The 14532-nt window shown below is 50.6% G+C and overlaps 1 protein-coding gene across 2 annotated transcripts in view; it reads right to left on the bottom strand.

Moving 5' to 3' along the window:
- Positions 1-14280, bottom strand: part of SEC14L5 (SEC14 like lipid binding 5) — a 39194-nt gene extending 24914 nt beyond the window's left edge. For both annotated transcript variants that reach the window (XM_047714474.1, XM_047714475.1), the window contains exons 1-2: positions 14046-14280; positions 13223-13337 (exon numbers count right to left, since the gene is read on the bottom strand). In XM_047714474.1, the coding sequence (XP_047570430.1) occupies positions 13223-13285 (63 nt within the window). In that variant the 5' untranslated portion in view covers positions 13286-13337; positions 14046-14280. The remainder of the gene's footprint in view (positions 1-13222; positions 13338-14045) is intronic.
- Positions 14281-14532: the final 252 nt, after the last annotated feature.

Genomic DNA, 14532 nt, shown 5'->3' with positions numbered 1-14532 from the left:
TCATACCCATTGCTAAAAGACAGAATACTTTCCCCTCTGGGATGAGGAGCAAGACAAGGATGTCCCCTCTGGCAGAGTCTGCTCGACATTGTCCTGGAGGTTCCAGCCCTGGCAGTTAGGGAAGTAAAAGAAATAAAAGGCATCCAGACTGGAGGACGGGAGTCTGTGCCCAGTTCCGGAAATGCCAGGGCAAGAGCCACGGTGGGGTAAGCCAGCATCCACGGCTGACTGTATCCAAGTGGGGTCGGCTCCAGGCGCCTGTCACAGCCCACGTGCCAGGCAATCGGGATCAAAGCAGCTCCAAAAATAGCGCCGGCATCTGAGGACAGCACCTCCTCCCCCATCCCTCAGGGCTCCTCCCAGCTCCGAAGGGCAGAGCCCGGGAGGGGCAAGAAGAAATGGAACGGTGCCCCGTGCCCTTGATGTCACCCCAGGCCCCACAAGGCCAGCCCAGTGTGTCTTCCTGCCATATGTTGAGCCTGGTTGCCTTGTACAGACAGAACAGACACGGCAGGGTTGGAATAAGGAGCCCTTGTTCCCCAGCGGAGAGGGCACCGCCAGCCGGCATTTGCCCACTGAGGACAGAACTGCACCGCAGAGTGGGCCGGTCCCGTGGTGGTGGCCAGCCAAGGGGGTGTGAGGCCCAGCTCCACCTCCTCCCAACAGAGGCAAGTGCTTTCCTCCTCTAAGCCTCTTTCACCATCTAGAAAATGGGTACATACCAAGTTTGCCTCCCAGAGTATGAAACCAGGTTGGCTACTTAATGCAGAGCCTGGCTCATTTAAAGCAACCAGAATTTTCATTCTCCAGGCAACAAGGCTCAAACGACAGCAGAACACGGGTTTACAAGAACTGCAGACAGTCCCCTTCGAGCCGTGCCTGAGTAATCCCCTCTCGCTTAATGCTGGAGGGAGCCAGAGGGGCCGGCTTGGGCTCACCTCTGTGATAGGAGGAGGGATGCTGACATTTTCTGAAAGTATGTGGAGGGAAAGGGATGCATGTTTCAGAATCAACAGGCTCAGTTCATGTCTCTGCTACTTTCTCAATGAGCGGCCTTGGGAGTCTCTGTTTCCCCATCTGTGAAACGGGGCGGCATCCCCATTTGACAATTGAAAGAATTGAGACGCAGAGAGGCTAAGTAACTTACCCAAGGTCACACAGTGAAAACTGTAAACCTGGATTTGAATCCCAGCGTGGCACAGTCCCCATTCCCTCAGGAAGGCTTTGTTCTTCTGGGGAACTGGGAAACAGCCAGGCATTAAACCCAGGGCCGAGCAGTGATGATTTCCCCGTTCTCTACCCTCAGTCCTTCAGCCTCTACTCGCCCATGGCCACACTGCCCCCGAGTTTCTGCACTCCCTCGAATTATTCTATAGTCTCTCCTGCTTCCCAGATGAAATGACATACTCAGAGCAGGCCTAGATGCCCAGAACATGTCCCACACTCCACACTGTGGCCCACCAGGCCCCAGGCAATCTCTGCCACCAGCCACCTTCACTCTGCTCCAGCCACGCCAGCCTTGCTGTTTCTAGAACACATTTTTATGGGTTTAGTTGTGTGCCAATCCCCATCTCCCCCAACACCAACAGAATTCATGTGTCAAACCCAGTTTCTCTCAATGTGACCTTATCTGGAAATAGATCCTTGTAAATGAAATTAGTTAAGAAGAGGTCATACTGGGGCACCTGGGTGGCTCAGTGGGTTAAAGCCTCTGCGTTCGGCTCAGGTCATGATCTCAGGGTCCTGGGATCAAGCCCCGAATTGGGTTCTCTGCTCAGCAGGGAGCCTGCTTCCTCCTCTCTCTGCCTGCCTCCCTGCCTGCTTATGATCTCTGTCAAATAAATAAATAAAATCTTAAAAAAAAAAAAAAAAAAAGAAGAGGTCATACTTGGGGAGGGTGAGGCTGGGAAGACCCCTAATCCAATACAGCTGTTGTGTCCTTATATAAAGGGGAAATTTGGTCACAGTCATACAGGAAAAACACTATGTGATGATGAAGGCACAGGTCTGGGTCATTCCTCTACAAGCCAAGGAATGGCAAAGATCACCAGCAACACCAGAAGCTAGTAGAAAGGCATGGAATAGATTCTCCCTCAAGCCCTCAGAAGGGACTGATCCTGCCAAAACCTTGATTTCAGCCTTCTAGGCTTGAGACTGTGAGGTACAAATTTCTGTTTAAGCCACCCAGTTTGTTGTACTTTTAAATGTCAGCCCCAGGACACTAATGCACGTACCATCTGTTCCCACCACAGGACTTTTGCACGAGCTGTTCTCTTTCCCTGGGTCGCTAATCAGTTTACTTGACAGTGAAGGAGGAAGGAGGAAGGAGGCCTGAGTAACTGGGTCTTCAAAAGGGTTAACAGACTTGTGTCCGGGGCTAAGGAGATGCTCTGGCTTCAGGAATTCATCTGTGCTGGTCCCTCTCCTGTGACATCTTCCCCCCACCTTCTCCCCTATAAGACTGCCTCTTTCCCTATTCTGTCCTTTTAGCCTATTCATTTCCTTGATACCATTTATCACACCCTTTAGCCATATCCTAGCTCGCATGTGGTGTGCCAGAGGCCTGGGCTACGTGCTTTTCCACAGCCCTAACCTCATGCATGTCTGTCTCAGTTCTCGGCACACAGTAGGACTAATAAATGTCCACAAGCAAAGAAAAAAAATAATTTAAACTTGTCGATGATGGGGCGCCTGGGTGGCTCAGTGGGTTAAGCCGCTGCCTTCGGCTCAGGTCATGACCCCAGGTCCTGGGTTCGAGCCCCACGTCGGGCTTTCTGCTCAGCAGGGAGCCTGCTTCCTCCTCTCTCTCTGCCTGCCTCTCTGCCTACTTGTGATTTCTCTCTGTCAAATAAATAAATAAAATCTTTAAAAAAAAAAAAATAAAATAAATAAATAAATAAACTTGTCGATGACCCAAAAAGCCCCAAGAAAGGTGTCCCGGGAGGGCAATGACAGGCCATGGAGCCTGAGACTCCAACCGGGACTGACTTCCTGTTGTAACAAACCCCTAATTAGAAGAGCTCCATCTGGAGGCTCCAGATAACTGTGGAGGGTGGAGGGTGGAGGGCTGCTCAGCAGCAGAGGATGCTTGGGCCCAGCTTTCCCTGACCCTGAAAGGGAAGGTGCTACCTTTCTCAAGTAGCAATGATGGGGCAAGGCCAGGCATTAGGGCGGGGAGCAGTCAGAGCTAGGTCCCAGCTGGAAGGCAGAGGTCCCTAAATAAAGAGTCCCTCCCAGTGCTGTACCTCCTGCTGGAGAGTCCCCAAGTTGTGAGGCCCAGGGTCAGGCACTGTTGCTACTGACATTTATGGGATGCCAACTGCATCGTTTCTTTGGACAGTGCTCCAAGAGGGAAACTAGTATTTCCCCATTTTACAGATAAGCAAGTTGAGGCTCTGGAAGGCATCACACAGTCAGTAAGTTGTGGGGCTGGAGCACAGGCCCTTCTGACCCAGACCCCAGCCCTGAACCACCCTGTCCACCTGTCAGCGGACTTTGGCTATATCCCAAGCGTCAAGAGTTTGGAAATGCTGAGTCCTGCTGGCCTAAAACCTGTGAGTCAGGGGCACCTTTGCCTTTGGCAAATCGCAGGGTCTTACAGGACGGAGCAGTCCACAGGATCCTCCCCATGGGCTCCTGTCCCCACAAATCACGCCTGAGCTTCCCTGTGCTGAACAAGCTCATGGTCTGTTCCCCCTCAACCACCCCCGCCCCCAAGGAACACAAGGTAGCAGAAGGATTCGGTTACAGCCCTTCTGCCAGGTGGCTAGAGAGGGACACCCAAGCCTCCTCACTCAGAAAGGAAGCTGGTCCAAGGCCCAGATCCCGCCCATGCAGGGCTGCAGCTGGGGTAGGCAGAGACCAGTGGAAACTTCCATTGACTGCCTCCCATGGGTCTCCATCCTGTAAAAATCCACAGTGACACACTTAGCATGTGGAGATGGGCAGCTGGACTCCTAGCCAGACCGGCCTACCCTCAGCTGGGTAACCTTGAGCACAGGCATGTCCCCTAGTCTCCCTTCATCTGTAAAGTGGAGTGATTCACTCCCAGTGAGCACCTGGTTGTACCCTTTTCCTTCATCTGTGCGTCACAGCTGCTGACAAGAAGTCATCGGCCCCTGGCAGTGAGTTTATCCCCCTCCCACCAATTCTCTGGGGCTTGTCAAAACGGCACAGCCAACACTCAGTGGGCATTTACGTGGTGAATGAGTGAACGACAGCATTCCATACCCGTTAAGGGCACGGACTCTGGGGCTTGGGTCCAAATCTCTGTGCTGCTTCTTACCAGCTGTGTGGCCTTGAACGAGTCATGGAACTCTCCGTTCCTTAATGTACTCATTGTTAAAAGGAGAATAAGGAAAGTGGCTACCTTGCTGAGTTGTGGGATGTGTGGGGGGGTGGAATCAAGGAGTCCGTTTTTGTAAAGTGCTGAGAACAGTGCCTGGCACATGGTTCGTGCTACATAAGCATTTGTTAAATAAATTTAAATTTTAAAAAAGAGTGAGATTCTATAAAGTACAGAAAAGCTATTTCTGCTAATCACTTGACAGCTGCCGCCTCCTCCCCCCATCCCTCCTTCCTTCCTGCCCTTCCTCATGCAAATTCAAAAAAAGCTGGAAGCTTCTTACCCCAAACCTTCCACCAAGAGTGTGGAAAGAAGATCCAAACTGCACTGACAGACTCTGGCCCAGTACTTTGCCTTCCCTTTCCATGCTGCAGGCTGGATTCGGGGCACTGAGCACTGTGTGACATCACACAAGGCACACGCCTCCCATCACACTCCTCAGGAGCCTTCTTCAATGACCCCCACCTGCCTCCTGCAAGCCTGGGAGGCCCCAGGACGGACGAGGATCAATCCTCTCAGCTCCCCCAACTTTTTGTAAAACCAAGATAGAGTTCTCATACCATAAAATGCACCCTTTTAAAAAAGATTTTATTTATTTATGTGAGTGAGAGAGAGAGAGGGCACAAGCAGGGGGAGCAGCAGAGGGAGAAGCAGGCTTCCCTGCTAAACAGGGAGCCTGATGCGGACTCGATCCCAGGGTTGTGGAATCATAATCTGAGCCAAAGGCATATGCCTAACCGACTGAGCCACCCAGGTGCCTCTAAAATGCACCGTTTTAAAGTGTTCAATTCAGTGGGTTTTATTTTTTTTTTATTTTTTTTTTAAGATTTTATTTATTTGACAGACAGAGATCACAAGTAAGCAGAGAGGCAGGCAGAGAGAGAGGAGGAAGCAGGCTTCCCGCTGAGCAGAGAGCCGGATGCGGGGCTCGATCCCAGGACACTGGGATCATGACCTGAGCCGAAAGCAGAGGCTTTAACCCACTGAGCCACCCAGGCGCCTCGATTCAGTGGGTTTTAGTACAAAGTTGTGCATCCATCAACACCACCTAATTGCAGAACATGTCAACACCTTGAAAAGAAATTCCCTACCCATTACAGTCAACCTCTAGTGCCCCCACGCCAGCCCCAGGCAACCACTAACCCACTGTCAATCTCTGCATATTTGCCTTTTCTGGACATTCTACGGGAGTGGAATAATCATAGTATGTGGCCGTTTGCGTCTGGTTTCTTTTGGCATCATGTTTTCAAGGTTCATCCACATCGTGGCAGGTGTCAGTGCCCCATTCCTTTTCGTGGTTGAAGCATATTCTATTGTCTGGACCCCCCACCCCAACTTTGGACAAGTTGCATAGCTAGAGCTTGGGGGATGAGATATCAGTCAGTGACGACTGGTGACGGCAGCAGTGTCACCCCAGCTGATGAAGGGTAGGAGGCCTGGTAGAACCAGGCCAACACACCACTGGAGCCTCTTGACTGCTGTATACAATCTATAAGAACAGGTATGCCCAGAGGGTCCTGTAGCTGGACAACCTGCTGCTATTTTGGTCAAAGCCAGCTCAGAAGACACAAAAGATGGGGACAAAGGGGCAGAAGGATCCCGCAGCCAGGGCACCGGGACATGGCGAAGGGGCAAGGTTTGGGTGGGGGGGGCTGGGCAGAAGCAAAGCACGGGGTTTAGACGCGCCTCTGCCATTTGCCAGCGGGGTGACCTTGACTTAACCTCTCTGAGACACAGTTCCCTCAAAAAAAAAAAAAAAGAGAGAGAGAGACACACACACACACACAGAGAAGATAATGAGAATGATAGTGATACCTCCTTCATAAGGACTATGGTAAAGATTAAACGCAGATAATACGGTTAAGGTCCCGAGCACAGTGCCAGACACGATGCTGTAGACTTTTTTTTTTTTAAAGATTTTATTTATTTATTTGACAGACAGAGATCACAAGTAGGCAGAGAGGCAGGAAGAGAGAAAAGAGGAGGAAGCAGGCTCCCTGCCGAGCAGAGAGCCCGATGTGGGGCTCGATCCCAGGACCCTGGGATCACGACCCCAAGCCGAAAGCAGAGGCTTTAACCCACTGAGCCACCCGGGCGCCCCAGCTGTAGACTTTTTTAAATGGACGACAGGAAACCGACAGGGACTTGAACAGATATTTGTACAGAATCAGGCACAGTAACCAAACGGTAGAAACATCCCAAGTGTCCTCGGACAGATGCATGGATAAATGAAAGGTGGCCCATCCATATAGTGGAATATGACTCAGCCATATAAAGGAAGGCAGCACGAACACCTGCTAGAACATAGCTGAGCCTCAAAAACGTCACCCTCAGTGAAAGAACCCCGATGCGAAAGGATACATACTCCACGGTTCCACTTGTATGAGGTCCCTGGAATAGTCAGATTCACTGGCAGAGAGTAGAAGGGTGGACGCCAGGGGCTGGGAGGAGCAGGAGGGATGGGGAGCTGGTGTTTCATGGGGGCAGAATGTCAGTTTGGGAAGACGAAAGAGTTCTGGGGATGGATGGTGGTAAGGGCTGCACTGCACTGAGAATGTGCTTCATGCTGAATGGAACTGTATGCCTAAAAATGGTTAAAATGGGAAGTTTCGCATTATGAATATTTTACCATAATTTTTAGCGGGGAGAAGAGTAAGCCATCTCCTGGGCGGTTTATAGCCCTGCCGGGAATGTTGACTGTTATTTGGAGTAGAATACCATGTCTGTGTGTTTGTTTTCAGTCAACATCTCTGTCTCTATGTCTGTTTCCTTCACCACTGGATTCCCCAGTGCCCTGGTACAACACCTGGGATGCTCCAGACGCCCGGCCAATATTTGCTGCAGGAAGAAAGGAAGGAAGGAAGGAAGGAAGGAAGGAAAGGAGGCTGGGAGGGAAGGAGGAGCAGGTGTTGGGGAAAGAAAGCAGGAAGTTGTAACCATGGACATAGATCTACCTGAAGGACAGGTAGAGCAGTAGAGGACCCCCATCTCCCCGTGGGCGGGCTCTGTCTGCACCTGCCAGGGCGCTGGGGCAGGCCCAGTGGGTAAACTGTGCCCGTGTGTGGCTGTTTACCCTCCGCCTGCACGGAGCTGAATCTTTGCAGGTGCCCACCACACAGGTGAATAAATGCCTGAGTAGCTCCCGTCTGTGGTCATGAAAGCCATGCAACCGCCGCTCTTGGCCAGTAAATCAGCCCCAGACAAGGTGCCAGGGAACACTTCTGCCTGCTTTTCAATTTCCTGGGGTGGAGGCTGGAGCATGGGGGGCTGTTAGTGGAGCATAGGTATTATTTGTTCCTATTCTATCCCTTCTTTGCACGAATCGGATTTGGATGTCCCTCTGCCCCGGCCACCAGGACTGTGTCTCTGCCTCAGGAGGTGACACCATCAGAATGCCTGGCCTCTCCAGCACTGGGCAGGGGAGGAGGGGACACACACAGCCGGGCACCCCACCCAGCAACTGCACAAAAAATATGCTGTGGATTCTCACCCACGCATGGGGAGCAGGGCGGAGGAAACTTTCCTCCTCTGAATACACTCTGTGCCCACAAACTTCCAGGATCAGCTGGTGCCCTTGATAGTTCAGGGAAGGGACTGAGAGGCAGAGAGGCCGGCCCAGAGCGTCTTGACATTTAGCGGTGGTATGTCAGGATCTCGATGGGAGGGAAACACTATTTTAGATTTTTCAAGTGTGTCAGGAATGTGCCCAGCCTCTGTCACCTCTGCTTGGTTCTCCTGGCCTCTGGGATGGAAAACCCCCTCCAATCCACTTAAACCCTAACTCTGATCATGTCACTCATGCTTAAAGCCTTCCAAAGCTCCCAAGGTCCTTGAACAGACAAACTGACCCTGGCAATCACTTTCTAACTCACACTGGGACCCAAAGGAGCCACATTTATTTCTTCAGAGAGAACGTCTCCTTCTCTGCACACCGTGGACCCTCCTGCCCTTGGCAAGGCTCAGCCTGAAGGACCTAAAAGACCTTTAGCTGGTGATTAATGGGCCCTTCCCCATGTTCCTATAACACCCAATGTATTCCCTATTAGGAATCATTCTACATAGCATTTGCCTGGTTCTTCTGTCTCTCTCCCTTTCTCTTTCAGAAACACACACACACACACAGAGACCCCACTGCAAGCTCCATGAGGGCAGGAAGGGATGGTATCAGAGAACCAGAACAAGATAGACAAAGTCCCCACCTTCCTGAAGCTTACTTTAATGAGAAAGGCCCCTATAAACAAGCAATGAAGCAAATGAACAGAATTATGATGTGTTTCATAACGTGCTAGGAATCTGCTCTGTTGTAGCCCTTATACCTAGCATGCTGCCAGCAGCACACAGTGAAACGCAATAAATATTTGTAGGATGCACACACGAGCACGTGTGTGAATTAATATCTGCATAAACTAATGAGTGAGGACCTAAAATTTGCTTCTGAAATCGTGAGATCACTTTGCTGGGCACTGGATCGCTTCTGTTCTCCCAGACCAAAGCAGAACACGTCAGGTCCCTGTAAGCAATCCAGGACGGAACATGTCGCTTCCCTTAATCTGTTAGCAACAGGATCAGATGATGGGCTCCGGGGAACTAATTTAAACTCATTTAAATAAGGCCCCGCTGCTTTATTAAAACTAGGTCCATAACAACGGGTCCAACTGTAACTGCCCTGGCCTGAGGTGCCAGGATTTACCTCTCGATGTTGCTCCTGATTAATAACCCATTTGCCAAATTACAAGCTGTTTATCAAGACAAAAGGCCAGGTTTTTAAATATTTTAACACTTCATTGCTGACGACAGCTCTCACCTCCATAACCCTTCCTCTGTGTGAAAAGCCTATTGCTAAGGAAATTCTACTCCAAGCCATCTTCCTTCTTTAGATTTGCAGAATCTGAGATGAGCTGAAGTCACGGGGCCTTGGAGCCCTACTGGGATCCCGGGGCAGTGCGGGGACAAGAGGCAGCCCGGTTATTCCTGGAGCTGCTGTGACCGCTGGCACACAGGTGTTTACGGAACATCAGCACCAGCATCTGGAATGTGTGGCTGTAGCACAGGCTTTGTCTTGGACTCAGGCCTCTAGATATCTGTTGTCCTAAGCCACCCATGAACGTTCCCGCCTCTGAGAGGGCCTCAAGAGCTGGGCACAGAGAGGGTTTGGTAGGTAACCACTGCCAGGCTGTCAGCATCAGCTGCCCCCTCCAGCAGGCCAGGGTCTGTGGGTTCCTGGTGTGCTCCCCTTTGTGGGGTCCTGATAGGGACGCAGTCCTGGTGGTAACGATCCTTGCTAGACCACTCACTGGGCTCAGATGATACCTCAGTGGGTTGAGATCCTCAGCTCTGAGAAATGGCAGAGTTCAAGATTGAGAATACAAATTTGGGGGGCATATGAGTGGCTCAGTCGTTAAGCATCTGCCTTCACCTCAGGTCATCTCAGGCTCCTGGGATGAGCCCCACATTGGGCTCTCTGCTCAGCAAGGAGCCTGCTTCCCACTCCCCACCCCACCCCCCACCCCCACCTCTCTGCCTACTTGTGATCTCTGTCAAATAAATGAATAAAATCTTAAAAAAAAAAACCTAAATAATATTTCACTAGCATGAACAATATGCCTGGCCGTGTCTGGGCACCCTGGTCCCTTCATTTAAGCCTCACTTTCACTCTTGATGGAGCAGGAGGCTTTATTATCCTCCATTTTCCAGCTGAGAAACTGGATCAGGGACCCAGCTGATAGATCGGGGCTTTTCACCACCATCCATCTGGGAGGAGAGCCCGGATAACCCAGAATCCATTCACAGCAGGCTGTAGACTGACCAGAGAGAGGCCTTGATGCTCAAGGGACCACCGTCTGAAGTCCGAAACATGTCCTTTGTGTTCTATACACAAAGATCCCCCCCCACCTTCTGGGACCCCACAAACAAAGGAGCCAAAGACCCTCTCCAACCTTGGATTCGCAGCTACCTCCATTGTCTTAATGATTTCCCTCTGTTTACCAAGATAATAGGAGCTCATTGTTTTGAACCAAATAACACAGAATACAATCAGGAAAGAAGAAAGTAAAGGTCCTTGGAATCCCACCTTTCAAAAATAGAATTCACATCAAGGAATTTAGCCCAAGGAGAGAGACACCCATTCCCTGGACTCAATTTTTGAAATTTAAAGAGGAAAAAAAAATTGCTTTCTTGTCATTTTTTAAGCTCTGTCTAGAACGGTTGGCTCAGTGCTATTTCATAACCAATTCCTTGAGCCCAGTTTTAGTCGTTTGTTTGTTGCCGGTGGACTTCTGAAGCAAGGAATGCTTCAGTTCTCAAGTCAGTTTTGTTAAACAGGAAAACCAGAGGCCAGCTCATCTGGTCACTCGGATACACTGAGAAGAGCTGAGTCCATCTGACGCTTCCCTGGCATCTGACCCAAACTGAGGCCAAGTGTTTAGCTGAGAAACAAAGACGGACATTAAGTGCAGAAAAACCCTTTTTGCCCACACAGCATGCAAGTTATGTTGAGTTATGCAGCTATCTTGGGGACAATGATGTTTTGTAAACATTCGGCAAAGTGGCTTTACAGAGGTTTGGGGCCCTTTCACCAACTAGGATTGTATGGAAGATGAGGAAACGTGGGCAAGTTGAGAAAGACAAATAAATTAATGCAGATACAGATAACAAGTATCTGAAAACCTTTCTTTCCTACTGTCCGCACAAGCCTCTGTGCACGAACACCCAGAAACTGTTAACAGCTAGGGGAGTAAAGGGAGACCTGCCTTGTTTATGAAACAGGAAGCTTACAAAATATGCTTAAGCTACTCCAGTAAAATCAAAGTGAATACTGTACTAGTCTTATTAATACCTACTTACGTGAGACTTTAGCCAGCACATTTTATTTTAAAGTGCAATAATTGTAAATATTTTGAGAATCCTAAATATGCTGAATTAAATTTAGATTTGTTAAGCTCTGGCAATAATAAAACAGTATTAGTTCTCCATGTGGTAGTTATTTTCTCAGTTTCATGGTAGAGAACCACAGGTCCCTGGACTGTTCCAGAAGGGTGGGGACAGCGGCTCTCTTATTTTAATGAATGAATGAATGAGTCCTAGGGTCTTAGAATATGTGAGCTGCCTGGAGCCTTAGATGGAGGACAAGTACTTATATTCAGCTGCCAACTACTATCTGTTTGGTATGGACCAAGCTCCATGTGGGGCACCTGCCTCCCACCCCCCATTTCCCCTATGTTATAATATATAACATACATATTTATAACCTATATATTATAAAACTTTGAGTCTTCATGATAATCCTGTGAACTGCATATAATCATCCCCATTTCACAAACGAAGAAACCAAGGCTCAGAGAAATTCAGTGCCTTTTCAACAGCACACAGCCAGAGCACAGCAGACCTGTAGCAAGGACCCAGTGCTGCTGACTCTTGATCATCCCCTGGTGTCCCACCCTCATCACCAATGAGGGAAAGTCACACAGCCACACGCAGCAGCAACCGTAACAGTAACAGCATTTGGTCTGTGCCAGACCTTGCATCGGGAGCTTTACATATATTGACTAATTTAATCCACGGCACAAAGCCCGGATTTGGAAACCACATACTCCTCATCTAGAGATGGGGAATGGAGGCTCAGAGAAGTTAAGTAACTTGCCTAAGGTCACCCAGCTGGTCAACACCAGCCCTGCCCCAGCCTCTTGCGCTGGAATCCTTTGCACATAACAGCACAACATCTATGAATGACTCCAGATGCTCTAAACTCCATTATGTGATTATAAACACATATAGAGGTAGATCTGGCAGGACACACGCCCACAGAGGTACCAATTGATATGAAAGTCCTTGAATCAAAGGTTGAAGTTAAGGCAGCCAGGTTGGGATGGGGAGGACGCAAATGGATGCCAGTATATCTTGCACTTTCAATACAATCATTTATAACACTGTGTGGTGCACTAGCTGGGACACCCACGTTTAGTGAGTGCCAACTGTGTGCCAGGCACTGGGCCAGAGGCATCACACATTTCTCATTCATTCCTGACACAATCCCATAGCATTGCCCCCTTTTCACCAAGGAGTGGGACTTCTGAGAGGCAGAGGGAGGGTCCCAAGAAGGAAAGCTACATTGGCCTCTTTACAGCACCTGCACCAGCCAAGAGCCTGGGAGCCAATGCCAGTCCCTCCACTGACTGGCTGCCTGACTTACATAGATTCAGTCTGAAGCCACCCTGAAAATGACGGTCCTTGCTACACACTCGCACCCTCTCAGATTCCTTGAGGGAAAGGAAAAGAGGTGTGCTAGCAGAAGGAGGACTCTGGTGGGGGTGTTGTGGTAAAAGTCATGACTCTGGAGTACTCTCTGCTTGGGTCTGAGCCCTGGCTTTACTTCTTCTCAGCCACAGAAGTTGGGGCCCCCTTCGCCAGTCCAAACCTTCGGTTTAGTGAAGGTAAAATGGAAATAATGAGATAATGTATGTAAAGACTTGGCTCTGTAAACCCTCAGTGAATGGCTGCTACCATTGTCATCATTAGTATATTTACTATTACTATTATTATTATTAGCATTACACAAAATGACAGCAGTGGCTCGTGCCACAATATCCTTGTTTTCCATCAGAGGACCTTGAGATAAGAGAATAGGTCTGCTTCATTGAGGAGAAAAAGGAAGATCTTGTGATTTGGTCAGTGGGCAAGGATTCCAGAGGCTGTGGTGAAAGCTGGGATGGCCAGATAGAGGGGTCACTAGTGAGAAGCTCTACCCACAAGGGCAGAGGCGCAGCTCAATAATTCCTTCTCATTTGGGGGCTTGAGGGGCTGCCTCTCATTCCTGCATAACTGACCTCCTCTGTCCCTCTAACCATCACACAAGGGGCTGGAGAATCAAGGGTCACTCACCGCCATGACCAGCTCAAATGGGTACTTGTAGATGCGGACAGGAGACTGGTACTTCTGCACCATGTTCTCGCAGGAGCGCCAACAGAAGCCACCCAGGTAGGAGTGAGCACAGAGCCTGGGTGATAGGTGACTGGTAAGGTAGCAGCTCCCTCCACCTGAAGCAAGTACCCCGCCCACTGCTTCCCCAAGCAAGGGGCAAGCCCAGCCCCCTCAGGCTCTCCCCACACATTTCTCCAGCCCTCAAAGTGAGGAGGTTGATGTGATCACCAGATTACCCTGATCCAGGCCCCAGACCCCTGCCCTGTCCATTACCCACTGCTCCAGATCACACTCATCCCTCAAACTTTCCTCCATCCCTACCCCTTCGCACTGAGGCCCTCAGCAGCACCCCTCACTGCCACACACATGGAAACACACGTTTGCAACTCTTATATTCCCACAATTCATCACCCACCCACGCACCCCACAGCTCGCCACAGACGTCCTGACCCTATAGATCTCCAAGTATCATTGGATATGCCTTCCCATTTTCCTCCAAGATACTCTGACATACCCACAGTCTTCACTAAATTTCACATGCACCGTCTCTGTTTCACACGCACGGGCACACACATGCACGACCCACCTCCCATACGGGACTGTTCTTGCACACACATGCAACTTCACACGCACACTCAGCTCCCTGGACCTCACACCTACCGACTATTCCACGCATGCACACAATTCCACTAGTGCACAGAAACGTCCACACACTCTCACATACACCGGTATGCACATGCACGCACACACGTATGCACTCTCGGGCCCCCACAGCCCCGCTCACCCTCGCTCTCGGAGTCTCCAGGGACGTAGCCCAGGAGGCAGTAAGGAGCTGAGTCCGCCGGGGCTCCCAGAAGACGCCTGGCCCGGAGCGCAGCGTCTGGGGCGAGGCTCGACTGCGACCGCCCAGCCTGGGGCGTCCTGCCTTGCGCTTCCCGGGGCCCGGCCAGCCAGGGAGGGGCCTGTACGCGGGAGCGAGACCTGCCTGGAGGGAGTGCTCCAGGACCTGGGACAGCGGAGAATCCGGCCTGGCCCCGCCCCTGGCCTGGCCCCACCCCCCCGTCACGCCCCAGTCTTAGCCCCGCCCTTCCCTTATTTTCCCTCTGTTTGACTACGCCCCAGCCCGGCCCTTTCTCCAGATTGGCCACACCTCCAGCAGGCCCCACCCCTATACTGGTCCCTCCCCTAAGACTCCCAGCCTCGAAAACGGCCCAGCCCCGGGAAGACCTCGCCCAAGGCTCCACCCCCAGTCTAGCTCTGCCCCCACGCGG

This window comes from Lutra lutra, chromosome 18, assembly GCF_902655055.1.
Source record: "Lutra lutra chromosome 18, mLutLut1.2, whole genome shotgun sequence".
NCBI lineage: Eukaryota > Metazoa > Chordata > Mammalia > Carnivora > Mustelidae > Lutra > Lutra lutra.
This window is presented reverse-complemented; position numbering and strand designations above follow the sequence as displayed.